Here is a 19,293-nt window from a genome sequence, read left to right as displayed (position 1 = left end):
CAACTTTCTTTCTAACTGATAATCAAGAGAAGTTACTTATACAACTTTCTTTCTGACTGATAATCAAGAGAAGTTACTTATACAACTTTCTTTCTAACTGATAATCAAGAGAAGTTACTTATACAACTTTCTTTCTAACTGATAATCAAGAGAAGTTACATATACAACTTTCTTTCTAACTGATAATCAAGAGAAGTTACTTATACAACTTTCTTTCTGACTGATAATCAAGAGAAGTTACTTATACAACTTTCTTTCTAACTGATAATCAAGAGAAGTTACTTATACAACTTTCTTTCTAACTGATAATCAAGAGAAGTTACTTATAAAACTTTCTTTCTAATTGATAATCCTATACAAACACCATTGAAAATTATATAGGTCTGATTACTTTCTGGTTTAAAATTTTACAGAATAAAAAAAAAAACTGATGGAAAATAGTGTTCAAAGCTACAGACTAAAACCTACAGTAACTTTAGTATGCTCACATGACCTTTATAATTGAAGTTAGACAAACGAAGCCAAAGTGGTCTCTACCTTAATTTTTTAAAGCTGCAAAACATCACTCCAAGTGTTTTAGGTTCCATACAATATTTAACAAAGATCCATAAATGTACGTCCTTGATATATATACATTATATTAAATTACACATGATGAGTAAACGTTTTAATTAAATGTCAGTGTCCTAAAAGTGAAGACTATATGTTACAATAAAGCTTTTAACATATTACTTGAAATTGAGAAACTAACCCTAACCTGTGCTAACCCTACTAACCATAAAGAAGTTAGTATACATTTTAAATCAAAGTGTATTGCACTTTGTATGTATATCAGATAACTCAAGTGTCAGAGAAATAAAGAAGTGAACTTGGAAACTTTTACACACTTTTGCGGTACAGTGCTGACATACGGCATCACCACCTTATCCACAAAAGAGCCAAAACCAAGACGAAAATTGCTGGTGATGTTCTGCATGGTAGTTGCCAGCAAGTTACCAAGAGCTGCAAGTTTGTCTTTATCATCTTCCATTGATTTTGACAGGTCCATCAAATAATACAGATCTACCGGATAGTCCACTGCTTGTCGGAACTCCACGTTCAACGAAAATGGACTTCCTATGATAATTAGAACATCCAATAATTATTTTTCTTCTTTACCTGATCTTCTAATTAATACAAATCTAACTTAAACAGTTTCAAACCAAATGTAATGAACACTAACAACTTCTAATTAAATCAAACAGATACCTTAGAAGTACTTTTTTTTTTTTTAATAGTTTCCATTAGTGGCAAAAGTTAAACTTAATTTAAGTTTTATTTATCCTATGGTTGTTACAGCATACAGTTACTGGAAATGTCTTAGTTAAATAGAATATACAGTGCAGAAAATAATTATGAAATAATGGGAAAAAGTGAAATTAAAAGCAAATGCTATGATAATTTAGTTTTTAACATATTGTTTTAGGGATCACTTACTAAGTTATCTAAAAGGCTTTAATAAGCCTTTTAATAATTTATTTCTAAATAGTAATAATCTATATATATATAATGTATAACAATTGAAATGTGGCTTTATATCACAAAATACTAGTCGACTAAAACACAGCTAAGATGAAGACGACTAAATGCCAGTTTTATATTACTGGATACATAAGTGCACATGAATGTCATGTATTGTCAGCATATCTGGAAGGTCAATATAACAACAAATAATAAATACATGGTGTACTTAGACTTAACGTTTGTATTTTTGAAGTTGGTCAAGCAACAGACCCCAGACAGAGTATAGAAAATAAAAATAAAATAAACAATCAAACTGTATTTAGGAAGTTCTAGAAATTAGAAATTCAAATAAAGAATATCATAACATGAAATCAATTTGCACTCAGGCTGGTAACAAAACAGATTTAATATTTTCACAACAAATCTTTAGAAACAATATTATGTAAAAATCAGGTTTTTTTTGTGTATGAAATATTTGTAATCTTTACTAAAGTCTACCAATCTTGTAATGATACACATGCTGTATCAAACATCATCGTACAAATACTTAATGTGTGTAAATATGTAGATAAACTTACGTGCATTACTTTTTCCCAAGCCTGTAGCAAAAAGATTAATTTTATCTATAAAAAGATCCCAAAAATATATCTAGTTCAAAGGGTTAATCTAATTACTTTTGTATCTCTGGCTTAATGTTTTCTTTCACTTAAATCACTGATAAATAAAACCTATAGATGTTTAATAACAAGTACTCTTACATTTTGAAAAATCTAGTGTTGTATGACAAACAAATATTATTATAGATGAATCAGTTTTCTTCTTTAAAATCTTAGAAGCTTGGGTGATTTTTCATCTCATAAATATAGAACTTTTATAATAAATAGAATACTAATAAAGGCCTCTTGAATCACATACTCGAAGAAGGGGTTTCGTACTAAAGTGAACTTCAGTTTATCTTGTGTTTACTTGAGGAGACAAATTTTGTTCAATGTTCTACCTTTCTGTCTTACACTTAAATCCTATTAATCAATCCTTGTGCCAAGTTTACTTAATGTTTTACTTTCCAATAAAGTACATTATCTGCCAGTGGAGAATAAAATAACCAATGATGTGATAACCTCAATTCTGGTAGAGAAATCATGAGTAAAAGCCATAACTGCTTCCAACTAATTGGGTTATATAAAGTGTATAACAATGAACACTGTAAAAGCCCAACAATCTCACAAATCCAAATGATTCATAAAAGAAAAGGAGTAGGATCCATGTTGGGCTCTTGAGAAGCTAACATAGTAAAGAAAAACAAAATCCAACTTCCACCTAGCCTCAACAAAAAAGCAACTTCAAAAGCCTAGGAGGAAACACCCCAAACGAATGTTTCCATCTCTCAGAGGATAAACACATGAACAGCTCTAACTGAAAGTACCCCCTTACCACAGAGAGACACTAGAAAACAAAGGAGGGGCATGCAAAGTCTGATTAACCACGTTGCTGACAACAGTAATATGAGAATTCATACCTATAAAAATCACACCTAACACTTTGGTGAGAAAATGTGATTATATATATAAGGTGCTTATATACAAGATAGAGGGCACAATGACAAGTGTGGCGAGCATGGTAAATAGCAGTAGTGTTAGCAGATGATAAGGAAGTTGTGGAAAGTATATAAACACTACATCCTGTGAGGAAGCAGATAAGCAGATAACTGGTGTTCCCAGTGAGCAACCAAACAAGGATGAACCACTATTTCCATGGATTGATATATTAAAGCTTGTTTACTCATGGTTTATAAAGGATTTTAATTGTCTAAATAACATGTGACTAACCTTTAATAATTAATTATTAATAATATTTTTATCAGACTAAATTATAAATTAGTTATAAATCACATGAAGTATTTTACTTTGTGTCTAACCCTAATTTAGTATTTTACTTTGTGATGACTTTGTGTCTAACCCTAATTTAGTATTACATCATCATAAGAGACCTTATCTAGTTGTTCAGTTGGCTCTACAAAGGATGACCTGAGAATTCAGTGAAACTAGTCTACTCCAGAGGAGGTAACAAAATATAGATAGCATGTTCTTTATTGATGTTACACATATTATTGAAGGAAAATGTAGAATCCATATTTCTACTTCAACATACACTACAATAGTATTTTGCAATGTTCTGTGTGAGTACATTGTACTAATTATAAATCTAATATCATATCTTCTGTACATAACAATATAGAAATAAACAGAATCTCACTCGGTTTCAGCTTCAGCTTAATTTTTTGTGGTTTGATCTGAACGGCATCTTCCTCACTTGCTCCTGTGTCACTCAGTTCTTTATCCTAGTAACAAAACACAGAATTAGGTTTTCTTCAACTCTGATAGATTGCTATTATACATGGAATGTTTTTCATGTACTACACAAGAACATTAGAAGTCACCACCTCTGTCAAAAACATCCACTTTCTCTACAACATATAGCTGATTATTACAATAGCAGCTTTGAAATTATAAAAATGCAACAATAAAACTTTTCCAAACTTATATAACATAAAATTACACCATTAGTACAATTTAACAACACAAAGTTTGAACATCATCTCGGTGTATTTTGTGTTGTCCCCTCTTCTTTTCCATGGTAACATTAACCCCAAATATATTGTGGTCAGCCAAATGTATTTTAAGTCATCATAAAATTTCACACTTGGTCAGCTGTCCCAATCACCAGTCATGTAGAACAAGCATGCTTGGTAACTGGGATTCAGACTTATGACAGTCAGGTTGCGAACCAAACATTCTAACCACTATGATGTATTTTATCTCTCCTAAGACTTCTTATATTATTCATCTGTTTTTGGGTTATCCCAGAAAGTGGTTCTTAACCACAGATAAGTAAAATCTGAGTCAGTCTGAAAGAGAGTTGAAACATAGCTATTGAAGTATGTTGCTTTACAGTGTAATATAAATCTGAGTCAGTCTGAGAGACAGTTGAAACATAGCTATTGAAGTATGCTGCTTCACAGTGTAATATAAATCTGAGTCGGTCTGAGAGACAGTTGAAACATAGCTATTGAAGTATGCTGCTTCACAATGTAATATAAATCTGAGTCAGTCTGAGAGACAGTTGAAACATAGCTATTGAAGTATGCTGCTTTACAGTGCAATATAAATCTGAGTCAGTCTGAGAGACAGTTGAAACATAGCTATTGAAGTATGCTGCTTTACAGTGTAATATAAATCTGAGTCAGTCTGAGAGACAGTTGAAACATAGCTATTGAAGTATGCTGCTTTACAATGTAATATAAATCTGAGTCAGTCTGAGAGACAGTTGAAACATAGCTATTGAAGTATGCTGCTTTACAGTGTAATATAAATCTGAGTCAGTCTGAGAGACAGTTGAAACATAGCTATTGAAGTATGCTGCTTTACAGTGTAATATAAATCTGAGTCAGTCTGAGAGACAGTTGAAACATAGCTATTGAAGTATGCTGCTTTACAGTGCAATATAAATCTGAGTCAGTCTGAGAGACAGTTGAAACATAGCTATTGAAGTATGCTGCTTTACAGTGTAATATAAATCTGAGTCAGTCTGAGAGACATGGAAACATAGCTATTGAAGTATGCTGCTTTACAGTGTAATATAAATCTGAGTCAGTCTGAGAGACAGTTGAAACATAGCTATTGAAGTATGCTGCTTTACAGTGCAATATAAATCTGAGTCAGTCTGAGAGACAGTTGAAACATAGCTATTGAAGCATGCTGCTTTACAGTGTAATATAAATCTGAGTCAGTCTGAGAGACAGTTGAAACATAGCTATTGAAGTATGCTGCTTTACAGTGTAACATACAACTTTTAAAACTTCATTTTGTGTGAAGTACTGCATGAAATTTTAATTCAGAAATAATTGGTTCATAAAGGTTAGCAATCACTGGTCTAAGAGACCATTTCTTCACAAACAATTTACCAAATTAATGAGAATGTAAAGGAAAGGTAATGTGTGGATTTTTAAATGTAGAACCCACATACCAGAAAGAAGAAAACACAAGATACTGAGTAGTTAAGTTCATAGATACAAGACACTCTACAGTATTATTTATTATCTACAAATTATGTTTCAACAAACCAAAAACAGCAGAAATCTAAAAAAGAGGAAAATACAAATTTTCAAATGTTAAACATGAGGTAATAATAGTTTTTGTATGTAAGTCCTGCTTGTACAATTAGGAACATGTTTTAATAAATTTAGAATGACATAATGCTTGTTATTAAAAACAAACAAGGCTATTACTAAGTAACAAAATGGTGACATATACAACCAAGAGACTTCTAGTACAAGCAAGCCTACTGTTGAATGTAGAGAATCAGGTAAAGTTCTATCTTTTACCCCTCAGTTCTACAATGGGAGAGGATATATTTCAATGACCTACTAAATGACTACCAAATATGGAAAGTTTTATATTTTCAGTGTTGTCATTGGAAAAACAAACATCATTGATCTACTAACATAAATAACCTACAAACAAGTATTGGCTACAAAGATTAATATATAATAATAAAGGATTAGAAGAAAAATTATATTAAATCAATCAGCTTTTTATTTACAAGGTGGGTTGATTTGACCCATCTTAGTTAGAGGTCTAAAACTGTACATTCTGCAACTCTGAACTTATTCTCTTCACTAAAATTGTAAACAATGTAAGTGTTAATGGGGTTTTTATGTCCTTTTCAACAACCAATAAAGAAACAAAAATAATCTAAGTGTTCAAACAATCTTACAGTTTGTGCCTAAATTGTTATTCCATGTTGTACATTAAACCAGACATTTAATGATTACATACATGCCTAAATCGTTATTCCATGTTGTACATTGGACCAGACATTTAATGATTACATGCATGCCTAAATCGTTATTCCATGTTGTATATTCTTCCAGGTAAAAGAAGTAAAATGGTTTTTTTTTTCAGAATTGTGTAGTTATTTAGATAATAGTCTATACTAACATTAATGTACATAAACTATTTTTAAGAAGATTTATGAACTTAATCATCCCAAAATAAAAGAATTAACTAATGTAATAAATAAATTAAATATAACTTTCAAACTGACCCTACACAACACACTTACTTACAGACATTATAAAATATTGATTAAAAGTTTATAATGTTTCAAGTTTTGAGAAACAAAAAGTAAAATATTTGATAATTAATTTTAGACATAAAATATTCAATGATTTACATATTTCTAAAATTATTCGTCACTCTATAAACAATAACAATTTTCCTTGTAAAAGCTTAACACCTACTGTCACTTATAAATATGAAAGTTCAAATTGTTCCATTAATATATAAAAGTTTTTTAACCAATTTAAATGTAGATGATGTTAATAATTTACCTTGTCAATGTGAAAATACTTTATTTGTTGATACTTTTCATAAACATATTACTGGTAATTTAGATATTATAACAAATAAAATATTATGCAAGATAATCAAACTAAATACAGAATAGCTACAAAATTTAATAAAAATAATATTCTAAAATCACTTGAAAATACTGATGAATATATTTTAAAACTTTATTATATTACAGCTTATCCATTCAGATGACTTTTGGAATGAAAGTTATAGAAACTTAAATAAAATTATTCTACATACATTTAAAAAAATACCATACAGATTTATCATTTAAACAGCTAACAATAACATTAAAAAACTGCAAGAACAATATGTTGTAACTTCAAGAGGTAAGTTTTATCTCTTATGGTACTAACTTATTTTCCTTATTTTATGTTTATTTTTTTCTTATTGTTATTTTAACTTGGGAGAACAGTCACCTTCCCACAACTGTCTTTAGGCAGTGAAGGATGATGTAGATATGGGACGTTGTCACCTAGAGTACCCACATCTTGCCACAACTGTCTTTAGGCAGTGAAGGGTGATGTAGATATGGGACGTTGTCACCTAGAGTACCCACATCTTGCCACAACTGTCTTTAGGCAGTGAAGGGTGATGTAGATATGGGACGTTGTCACCTAGAGTATCCACATCTTGCCACAACTATCTTTAGGCAGTGAAGAGTGATGTAGATACGTGACGTTGTCACCTAGAGTATCCACATCTTGCCACAACTATCTTTAGGCAGTGAAGAGTGATGTAGATATGTGACGTTGTCACCTTGAGTACTCACATCTTGCCACAATTGTCTTTAGGCAGTGAATGGTGATATAGATATGGGACGTTGTTACCTTGAGTACACACATCTTGCTCTCTTAATTTCTATTATTCTTATGAGAGACTACTGAATTGGACATTAAGACTGATAAATGGTGTATCCCCACCACAATGTGGGTCCTACTTCTTCAGTCACCTCCAAAACCTAGGATACATTTTATAATCCCGCATCATAGCTTGTTCCCTAGGGTTCCTTTTTTAAGAAAAATGTGCAGCATAGTTTAAAAATTTCATGTTAAAGTTTTTTGGTTTATGGCTCAAATATTTTATGGTTATAATGTGTGCATGTGTGTGTTGTAGATTTCTTTTAAATTTCACTAAAGGTAAATAAGAATATAAAACAAAATGTTGAATGTGGACATCTTTAGTTTTAGTGAAAATCCACCAAAGTGTGATAAAAGATATAGGAATATGGGAAATCCCCAAACAACAAATGAGACGGGTCATATCAATCACAGGGCTCCAATCTACATTGAGAATAATTGAAGTATAGTTCAATGTGGTAGTGGTAAACAATAGAAAGGTGCCAGACATTGGTCATTGTATTATTTGTTTCAATGACCAAAGAGACAACTGAGCAAATGTAGCAAACCAGATACCCACATTATGTTAATGTCACAAGAGTAAAAATCCCCATAAAATGTGTCAGAAGAGAGCCATGTGCACGTCTAAATTAGAATAGGAAGAAAAACAAACTTGGTACAAAAGAATATCCCATCCTACAAGATCCCTTTGTCACATTTGAAACAAAAGATCCAAAGACTGTAATTATTTCAACATGGAGATAAGGAGGAAGGTAATATCCAATGGATAAATAGAACACCTGAGAAAGAAATTGCATGCCAGTCAATACTAGTAGGAGATGCAATAGGGAAAGATAAAAGCAAGAATACTTGGCTAAGTGAAAAGGAATAATACTAACTAATTCTGCCCTCCATACAAGAAACAGATATTTAAAGTGCAAAGAACTAAGAAAACAAGCTGCCTGATGATAAACTAAGGAAAAATGAACCAAAGCCCACAGCATGCCAGCACTATTTTTAAAATGAGTGACAAAAAAACCAACATGAACTAAAAATAAAACATCTGGAAAAGGAGAGAAAACAAGAAAAACATTAATAAAAATGGCTGCAGTAGGTGAAGCAGACTCTGCTGTAAAGACCAATTCAAAATAGACATTGTCTCAAACAAACCAGGTAAAGAAGGAAGGCTAGCAATAGTGGAAGAAAGCTGGGTAGACACCCTGGATCCAGGGGTTGTCAATATTAACTGTAAAATGCACAAAAATTTATGAAAATAAAAACACTGTGTAAACTTAAGTAAGTGTATTTTGACAATAAATATTTAGTGGATGGTATTTGTTGAAGAAACAATGCATTTAACCTAATTTATGATTTACAAGTAAGATTAATGACAAATAAGCCTAAAATTACAAATACACACAGTAAGCCTAAAATCAACATTATGGTACAAAAGGATATGTATATAAACTGTACAATAATTAAGAAAACCGGATTCATACAAGAAGTAGTTAAAAATCTAATTAAACATACGTTATCAAAACAAACTAAATACAGATAATAATATTAATATCAAAATATTCAAAAATATATACAAGTTCTAAGAGCTTATGCATCTAAAGCTGGCAAACTCAAATATATGGGCCACCAAATTCAAGGCCAGGGGGCAATTATGTCACCTTTTTGGAATTGTCATAATTTCATGGATAAGGAATTTTTCTGTTGGGCACCAGCCAAATGTGTTGAGAATTAACATTTTTTGGACAAAAAGGTATTTTATGAGGGAAAGCAGTACTGCGATTTTTCATTAAGTATATTATGAAAATGTGAATACATTATTCTTTATTCCATACTTCCCAGGAACTGTAGCCCCCCACTGACCTCCCCTCTCCTCAGGCCTGCTCAAGGACCAATGAAGGTGAACTCATATGATGATAAATCTCCTTACATAATCAGTCAAGGACCACCACCTGAAGCCCAGGTAATCATGCTGGAAGTTAGTAATAACAGTTTAGAGGTGGAGACATAAGCTTGTGACATGCAAACAAATTCTGCATGCAGAGGGCAGCACTTAACAAGAATAGCTATTCATGTGAGTGGAAGTATTGTACCACATCAGAAATTTGAATTTCAAACAAAAAAATACAAAATAAGAAGAATAAATTGTATATATTAATTCCACTTCATACTTATATACAAGGAAACATTATTTAGTGGACAATGCGAAGTACAATGTAATGGCTATGTGGTACTGGTCAGAGGCTAACTTAACACTTCACCAATAATTCTACTGGACAAATAACTATGTAATATGGCCATTAAATACATCTAGAATGACATATTGTTGACAGTATACTGTGTAATGTTAACACCACCTTTCAGAAAAAAATGTCCACAAATAAGTGTGTTGTATGTGAAGCTGTGAAAATAATTATGATGCACTAATGCCACCTATTGCCTGAGATCATAACTAAACTTTAGCCAATGGCCTTTTTAATAACCTGTAAAATTAACACATTTTAATAAAGAACTTATGTGAACTTCATGGGATATTTTTTTTAATGATGAACTAAATATATTAATTGACATAAAAATCTTGTACTCACTACAAGTTTTTCCATTTTGCTATTTGGGTGAACAATTTCTCCACGTGAACACTTCCCAATCAAGTTCCCAATTGTGTCACATCTCCGGTTTCCACCATTTTCAAAATCCTAAAGGAAGATAAGTGACCATTATTTCTTTATTTAATCTGATCACAATTTAATGTCGTACTTATGCTATCAGGATGTAATATGGTACATACAGAAATTACCTTATGGTATTTTAAAACTGTCTATGATGCTACACTAATAAGCCAGTGTTCAACATACTTAACAGAACTTAAACAGCAGAATCCATGTTAACCATGATATTAATAACATACAATATAATAAAGAGTGTTTTAATCTTTGTGTTGTACGTAGAAGATGTCATTACATACAACTTAACATAAGAATGATTGTTACTAAATACTTTTATACAGCAACAAGTGATATATTTAACACTTCAGTGTTGTTAGTGTACCAAAACAAATAAGAATGGCTCATCCAACGCTGAGATGGTTTCTTTTTGTACACCAAAACTGTTGGACGAGACCATTTCTTTTGATGAACTGATACTGTTAATGAGACCGTCAACACGTACCATTGGTGTACCAAAAACAAATCTTAAGTAATATTACCATGTACTTTGACAGACTTACAAACTGGTTGCATGTTAGAAGAATATAGCTTCTAAAGGAAAGTTCCTGATTCACACTATCAACTAGTGGTTTTTCATTTGCCTTCACACAACGATTTGGGAAAATTAAAAGTACACCAAATCATGACAGTCACTGAATTATGCTGAATATAGTAAAAACACTGTCCAATTTAACTATTAATAGATATATTAGAGGAAGATATAAAGCTGATGTATTATACCTGTGATATGTGTATACCTTTAAAACCTGTGATATGTGTATACCTTTAAAACCAGAGTAAACAGAAAACAATCTAGTAACTAACTTCAATTTTGTGATGTATGTATAACTTGGCATACAACAGTGTGAAGCATAAACTTAGAGGTTCAAATTATTACATTCCAAATGTTGATACTGAATGGTTATTTTCCACATCACATCTACTTCTAAATTATTAAAAGTGTCATACACACTAGATCATAATCTCTGTTCACATTCTTCATTATATTATTGTATTAGCCCCCCCCCAACAAAACACTTTACAATATCATTACACAGAGACACTTTACAATATCATTACACAGAGTAAAAGATATTTGCAAGTAGTATTACCTTGTCTTTAAAAAATTTTTCTAACACTAAACAAGTTCATGAATTCAGTTTGCACTTGTTAAACTACACTATTCCTTTAAGCCTAATAAAAACATTTCAATTAACGTCTGAATACTGCAACTAAGCAGACCCAAAGAACACAAGTAATATACAAAACCTTTCTCAGAGAACAGTAAAAACAGTATAAAAATAATTATTTGATGGATAGCTAGTCAGAATATTCATACTGAGTTCACTGTGGAATGAGTAGCAACTACCTGTGGAAATATGCTGGCAACTATACAACATACCTACACAGACACAGTGTAGTCACTAATACAAGAGTGTCTCTCTAATAGGTTAATGTCACCCATTTCACAGCTGGCCACTATACAACATACCTACACAGATTCAATGTAGTCACTAATATACCAGTGTCTCTCTAATAGGTTAATGTCACCCATTTCACAACTGGCCACTATACAACATACCTACACAGATTCAGCATAGTCACTAATATACCAGTGTCTCTCTAATAGGTTAATGTCACCCATTTCACAGCTGGCCACTATACAACATACTTACACAGATTCAGCGTAGTCACTAATATACCAGTGTCTCTCTAATAGGTTAATGTCACCCATTTCACAGCTGGCCACTATACAACATACCTACACAGATTCAGTGTAGTCACTAATATACCAGTGTCTCTCTAATAGGTTAATGTTACCCATTTCACAGCTGGCCACTATACAACATACCTACATAGATTCAGTGTAGTCACTAATATACCAGTGTCTCTCTAATAGGTTAATGTCACCCATTTCACAGCTGGAAACTATACAACATACCTACACAGATTCAGCATAGTCACTAATATACCAGTGTCTCTCTAATAGGTTAATGTCACCCATTTCACAGCTGGCCCCTATACAACATACCTACACAGATTCAGTGTAGTCACTAATATACCAGTGTCTCTCTAATAGGTTAATGTCACCCATTTCACAGCTGGCCACTATACAACATACCTACACAGATTCAATGTAGTCACTAATATACCAGTGTCTCTCTAATAGGTTAATGTCACTCATTTCACAGCTGGCTACTATACAACATACCTACACAGATTCAGTGTAGTCACTAATATACCAGTGTCTCTCTAATAGGTTAATGTTACCCATTTCACAGCTGGCCACTATACAACATACCTACATAGATTCAGTGTAGTCACTAATATACCAGTGTCTCTCTAATAGGTTAATGTCACCCATTTCACAGCTGGCCCCTATACAACATACCTACACAGATTCAGTGTAGTCATTAATATACCAGTGTCTCTCTAATAGGTTACTGTCACCCATTTCACAGCTAACTCAACATGTAAAGTGTTGATGAAATTATATTACAGTCTTGTAACAGTTTCTAAACATTCATGTTACTTTATATCGCAAGATTTTTTGTTGTTTCCTAACTGCTAGTATAGAAAAATATAATACAATAATAAAATCAGTTAAATCTATTTAGTAAATATTTTCTTATTTCACAGATTAAGTGTTCAGAGACTTAATAATATGTCAGGAAGTAACTCTTAACTCTGTAACAGTAAAGAAATTGATCAACAACTCAGGTGCTACATTGATAAAATGTGATAGCCTAAGATATTATTGTAACTGTTTGAATATTTGTACTGATAATATATAAAATGTGTATTTTGTGATCATGTAGAAAACATAAATATATAATATTAAGAGGAGCCTACAGAAACTGTCTGGTTTTTGTTTGTGTAGTGGCTTCTTACTAAATACATAAAAGTTCTAAAAACTTAACAATATTTTAGATTTATAGTTCAAAAGCCACCAAGAAAGATAATACCCATTTAATACAATGAAAGACTAAAGTAAAACAGATGATACATCCACTTGGACACCTCAGGTTTTACATTAGAGAAAAATTGGCTGAAAAATAATTTATTGTACCTTTTCCAATGTCTCAACATGTTGGTATGATGTTAAAAACTCCGAATCTTCAAAGTAACACTTAAGACCCAAGTTTTATTGAATGAGTAAGTTTGAGGCTTGTCTAGTTTATAACTTTGTCCTCAATTAGAATATCGTCAACAATTATATGTACAAGTAACTTTAAAACTTTATTTTTTATTATTTTCCTTGTGTATATCATTCAGGTATTCAAAACAATTAACAACAAATTCTCACCTCTTCAGAGCACCAGGCACACTCAGGATGAAACGTAATGCACTCACCACAAGATTTTTTAACAATTAACAACAAATTCTCACCTCTTCAGAGCACTAGGCACACTCAGGATGAGACGTAATGCACTCGCCACAAGATTTTTTAACAATTATCAATAAATTCTCACCTCTTCAGAGCACCAGGCACACTCAGGATGAGACATAATGCACTCGCCACAAGATTTTTTAACAATTAACAACAAATTCTCACCTCTTCAGAGCACCAGGCACACTCAGGATGACACGTAATACACTCACCACAAGATTTTTTAACAATTAACAACAAATTCTCACCTCTTCAGAGCACCAGGCACACTCAGGATGAGACGTAATGCACTCGCCACAAGATTTTTTAACAATTAACAATAAATTCTCACCTCTTCAGAGCACCAGGCACACTCAGGATGAGGCGTAATGCACTTCGCCACAAGATTTTTTTGATATACATTGACTGGATGTCAGTTTTTCTGCAACTATAAATAAATTAGAGGAAAAAATATAAATTAATAGTGATAAAATACACCAGCTATTACAAGTGTGCCATAAGAAACATACAGATAAACATATCATGTGTCATAAACAAAAAACACACAAATATAATAATTCTGATAAAAGAAACACCAAATGTGTCATGAATCACAATAGCAGGCTTTACACACCTATTTCCTTGTTTTAATATAATTTTGGGTTGTTTGACACATTTCTTGTAAATGCCTGAATTTCTCATAGTTCTATGGAAACACAAGACATTTACTTTAATGTTCTGTATTAACCTGACAGTGTACCACTGACTTTATGGACTGTAGAGAAGGTTTATTACACAGTCTTACCATTAACCCATACCTTACACAGTAGAATAAGAAATCAGAATTAGACATTTAATAATTTCTCATACATGTACAAATAATAGGAATGATGTATCACACCTGTTACTTTGATGCTTGAAATAGAGTGAAATATTCAAACAAGAGTATCCTAATCTCTAAATTACTAACTAAATATCTTTCAACTTATTCATAAATACTTTTAATAATTTACATATAACTACAACATTCTCTACTTCACATATGGTGAGTGTTATGGGAAGTTTACACCATAAGCTAACAAAATATCACAAACCTCACATATATGAAACAATCTTAAACAGTAATATAAAAGTATCTGAAAGCATAAAAAGATAGAAAGCCACTCACCAGACTGACCACTGTCCAGTCAAATCAAGTTACAGAATACAATTTTATGGAACTCTTTACTGAATAAATAATCAAATCTCACTTACCTTGGCTATGTGCTACATGTAGTATTATTATTACTGAACTTAAAACTGTAAAGTGTCTTCGAAGTTCCATTTTTCTGAATCCTAGAAGTCATGTTAAAATACGAAAGTTAAGGACTACACAGAACAACAATACACATACATTCAACATCCTGTCACTAGAACAGTTACAAACATCCAATTCTATAGATAATTCCTGTTTGTTTATACCATATCCTGGTGAAACCTCTTAAGGTCTTTTGTGTTAAGTGTTGGTTCCTTTATAACATGTTGTGATACAGATATAGGCCAGGCATGTAATTTCCAGTCAACATATGAAACTATCCTTCACTCTATTTGCTTTATAACAAATACAAACAAATTGTAAAAATTCACTCTTTAGTAAACTGGTACCTTTCAAAGATTAACCAAAAGTAATAATCAGTAAACTACTTTCCATGTGATTACATGGACACTGGTAAGGTTAAACTACTTTCCATGTGATTACATGGACACTGGTAAGGTTAAACTACTTTCCATATGATTACATGGACACTGGTAAGGTTAAACTACTTTCCATGTGATTACATGGACACTGGTAAGGTTAAACTACTTTCCATGTGATTACATGGACACTGGTAAGGTTAAACTACTTTCCATATGATTACATGGACACTGGTAAGGTTAAACTACTTTCCATATGATTACATGGACACTGGTAAGGTTAAACTACTTTCCATGTGATTACATGGACACTGGTAAGGTTAAACTACTTTCCATATGATTACATGGACACTGGTAAGGTTAAACTACTTTCCATGTGATTACATGGACACTGGTAAGGTTAAACTACTTTCCATGTGATTACATGGACACTGGTAAGGTTAAACTACTTTCCATGTGATTACACGGACACTGGTAAGGTTAAACTACTTTCCATATGATTACATGGACACTGGTAAGGTTACAAACAAACCACATTACACATTATTCTCTTTTGTTGTCTCAATATATTTTATAGACTGTAGTTTCTGTTTTTAGTTTTGATTTTATCATTCATGTATTTTCTCTTCTATCAATTATCCTTTCTACTGCACATTAAACAAGTAATTTTTATATTACTATACAAACACAAAGATTTACTAAAGTGATATTGGGATACTAGGTTCATGATTAATTATGCCAAATATATGTTAAATAGTTAGACACTGACATCAAAACTATATGCTTTGGCAAGACAACAGAAACCACTTAATAGTTGGAGTCAGAGGGCTGATGACAAAAGGTGTTAAAGATTTGCGATACGTCAGATATTTTATTTCTTAAGACACCACTGTAGATTCTGGTTTCATATTTTATATGCACCACTGTAGATTCTGGTTTCATCTTTTATACGCACCACTGCAGATTCTGGTTTCATCTTTTATACGCACCACTGCAGATTCTGATTTCATCTTTTATACGCACCACTGCAGATTCTGATTTCATCTTTTATACGCACCACTGCAGATTCTGGTTTCATCTTTTATACGCACCACTGCAGATTCTGGTTTCATCTTTTATAACGCACCACTGCAGATTCTGGTTTCATCTTTTATACGCTTTCACTGCAGATTCTGGTTTCATCTTTATACGCATTCACTGCAGATTCTGGTTTCATCTTTTATACTTTTCACTGCAGATTCTGGTTTCATCTTTTATACTGCACCACTGCAGATTCTGGTTTCATCTTTTATATGCACCACTGCAGATTCTGGTTTCATCTTTTATACGCACCACTGCAGATTCTGGTTTCATCTTTTATACGCACCACTGCAGATTCTGGTTTCATCTTTTATACGCACCACTGCAGATTCTGGTTTCATCTTTTATACGCACCACTGCAGATTCTGGTTTCATCTTTTATACGCACCACTGCAGATTCTGGTTTCATCTTTTATACGCACCACTGCAGATTCTGGTTTCATCTTTTATACGCACCACTGCAGATTCTGATTTCATCTTTTATACGCACCACTGTAGACTCTGGTTTCATCTTTTATACGCACCACTGTAGATTCTGGTTTCATCTTTTATACGCACTACTGTAGATTCTGGTTTCATCTTTTATACGCACTACTGTAGATTCTGGTTTCATCTTTTATATGCACTACTGTAGATTCTGGTTTCATCTTTTATATGCACTACTGTAAATTCTGGTTTCATCTTTTATATGCAACTTTTGTTTTTTTTTCCAACTTTGTTATTACTCTTTCAATTACTTCTTGGTATTAAAAACATTGTTTATCTTTTTATTATTGGTGTTTTTAAATGAAGACTTGAGTTTTTTTGTTTATTTACAAAGTTCTGGTCAAGAAATCTTTTCCAGTGTTTAACATTTGCATCACAATGTAGTGTCCATCACCAAAACACTTTATCCCACCTGTTTTTGTATGATGGAGATTAACGATATGATGCGCTAGTGATATCCCATCCAGGGGTAAGTTGTCACATGGAAAGTCGCAATAAAACATGTAGGAGGGTACAAACGCAGATTAGTCGCACTTGCCTGGTGACATACTTTGAGGTATTAGTTTATATTTTCTTGTTAAAATTTACTTAACTTTCTATATAAACCAAATGATAAGTGGCTTTCAAAACCTTGCCTCTTTTTCTAATCTTAAATTATAATTGAACCTCTTCATAAAGTTTCTCAGATAATGAAAAACAAGATATTCATTTTCACCACATATACATCTGATAATGTCTTTAAATGCAGTAAACTGTTTTCTTAGAACTCCATGTATATCTGAACAATTCACTGAAATAATGCAACCATAATTAGGTAATTATAAGACTATCATTAATGAAAACTGTCTTATTGTATGTAATTCATGTTCTGTAGCAATTACTGTTAATTTCAAGTTAACATTAACAAAATACTCCTTTACAAATATGTATACAGACTACAAGTGGTTATGACAAATGACTCCAATCAGCTAAATAGGTTACATTTCATTTGACCAGAAATGGTATATAACTTACAAGAACAAGTAAGCACGCTAGTGTAAGAAGTTAGACTTTGTGATTATCTGTTTAGATGTAAAAGGCAATTTCTAAAATGTTTTAACTACAGAAATTAAAATATCTCTCCCTCTACAGTAAAGTACAAGTTACAGTCTATAGTATAAGGTTAAGCTTTCCAGACAAGTTATTAAAAAATGCTGTAAAAAGTTTGTAAATGTTCCTCAGAAGAAAGTTTACAGTTTCTGACAGAAAAATTTCAGCAGTGATACAGAGAAAATGTGGAAAAAATGTGAAAACTTGGCTAGAACAAGTAGACAGAATCTTTACTAAAATTTAAAAACTAGAAACTCTGATGACAATTGTTTTTCATAGTTTTAGCCATAACATAATCTTCAAGATGAATTTCTGTGGGACAAATTTAACAAAATTTGTACCTTCAATAACTTAGTTTAACTGTAGGAGTCATCTACCAAACTCAATTTTTAACAATGAATCATGCAATATGTTAATAAATGAAACCCAAAACTTATCTCTGATAGTAACTAAACATTTGTGTCAATAAAATCTGTATTTCAAATTAAAAAGATAATAAAATCGAGTTCTTAACAAAATGGCGATTTTTGTTTTCAAAGAATTAAAGAATAGTTTCTAGTTTTACACAATCACTTTAACGTAAATTAGAAGAAAACTATCAGAACGAAACTGTATGTTGAAAACAGCACCTAAACCTACCTCTATATGACAGCATTTTCAATCCAACAAAAAGAGCGAATTAACACTATAATAACAGCAACAACCAAACATACATCTTAGAAATATAGAATTTATTCTGATATTTTTATTTGCAAAACATTAAAACCCCCTGTAATTTTACAAATGTACTCAACATCAGGGTGTGACTGATGGTACTGTTAGTAACCTTAAGTAGGTTTAACATGATGCGGGGGCGACCTAAATACACATGTTACTTTTATGTCGTTTAACTTCATATCTAAAACAAAACTTTCTAAAATAGCTCCTAATAATTAACAAATATAAATTAAACACCTGAAATATACATATATATGCATGTATATTATTATATGTTATTTACCTTCGATTTTCCAACAACATGAAACCCAACTACAAGGCTTCCCCTCCAGGCTGACCTCTATTTCTTTTTTATATAACTATGACTATATCTGTGTATGTGTATATATATATAAATATAACTT

General features: G+C 31.9%; 1 protein-coding gene across 1 annotated transcript in view; it reads right to left on the bottom strand.

Moving 5' to 3' along the window:
- The window catches only part of LOC143234698 (integrin beta-PS-like), a 51,977-nt gene extending 33,042 nt beyond the window's left edge, over positions 1-18,935 (bottom strand). The window contains 7 exon segments of the mRNA XM_076472256.1: positions 888-1,116; positions 3,757-3,841; positions 10,357-10,464; positions 14,113-14,154; positions 14,239-14,291; positions 15,098-15,178; positions 18,812-18,935. Coding sequence (XP_076328371.1) covers positions 888-1,116; positions 3,757-3,841; positions 10,357-10,464; positions 14,113-14,154; positions 14,239-14,291; positions 15,098-15,178; positions 18,812-18,827 — 614 coding nt within the window. The 5' untranslated portion in view covers positions 18,828-18,935.
- Positions 18,936-19,293: the final 358 nt, after the last annotated feature.

Source organism: Tachypleus tridentatus, chromosome 12 (genome assembly GCF_004210375.1).
Source record: "Tachypleus tridentatus isolate NWPU-2018 chromosome 12, ASM421037v1, whole genome shotgun sequence".
NCBI lineage: Eukaryota > Metazoa > Arthropoda > Merostomata > Xiphosura > Limulidae > Tachypleus > Tachypleus tridentatus.
This window is presented reverse-complemented; position numbering and strand designations above follow the sequence as displayed.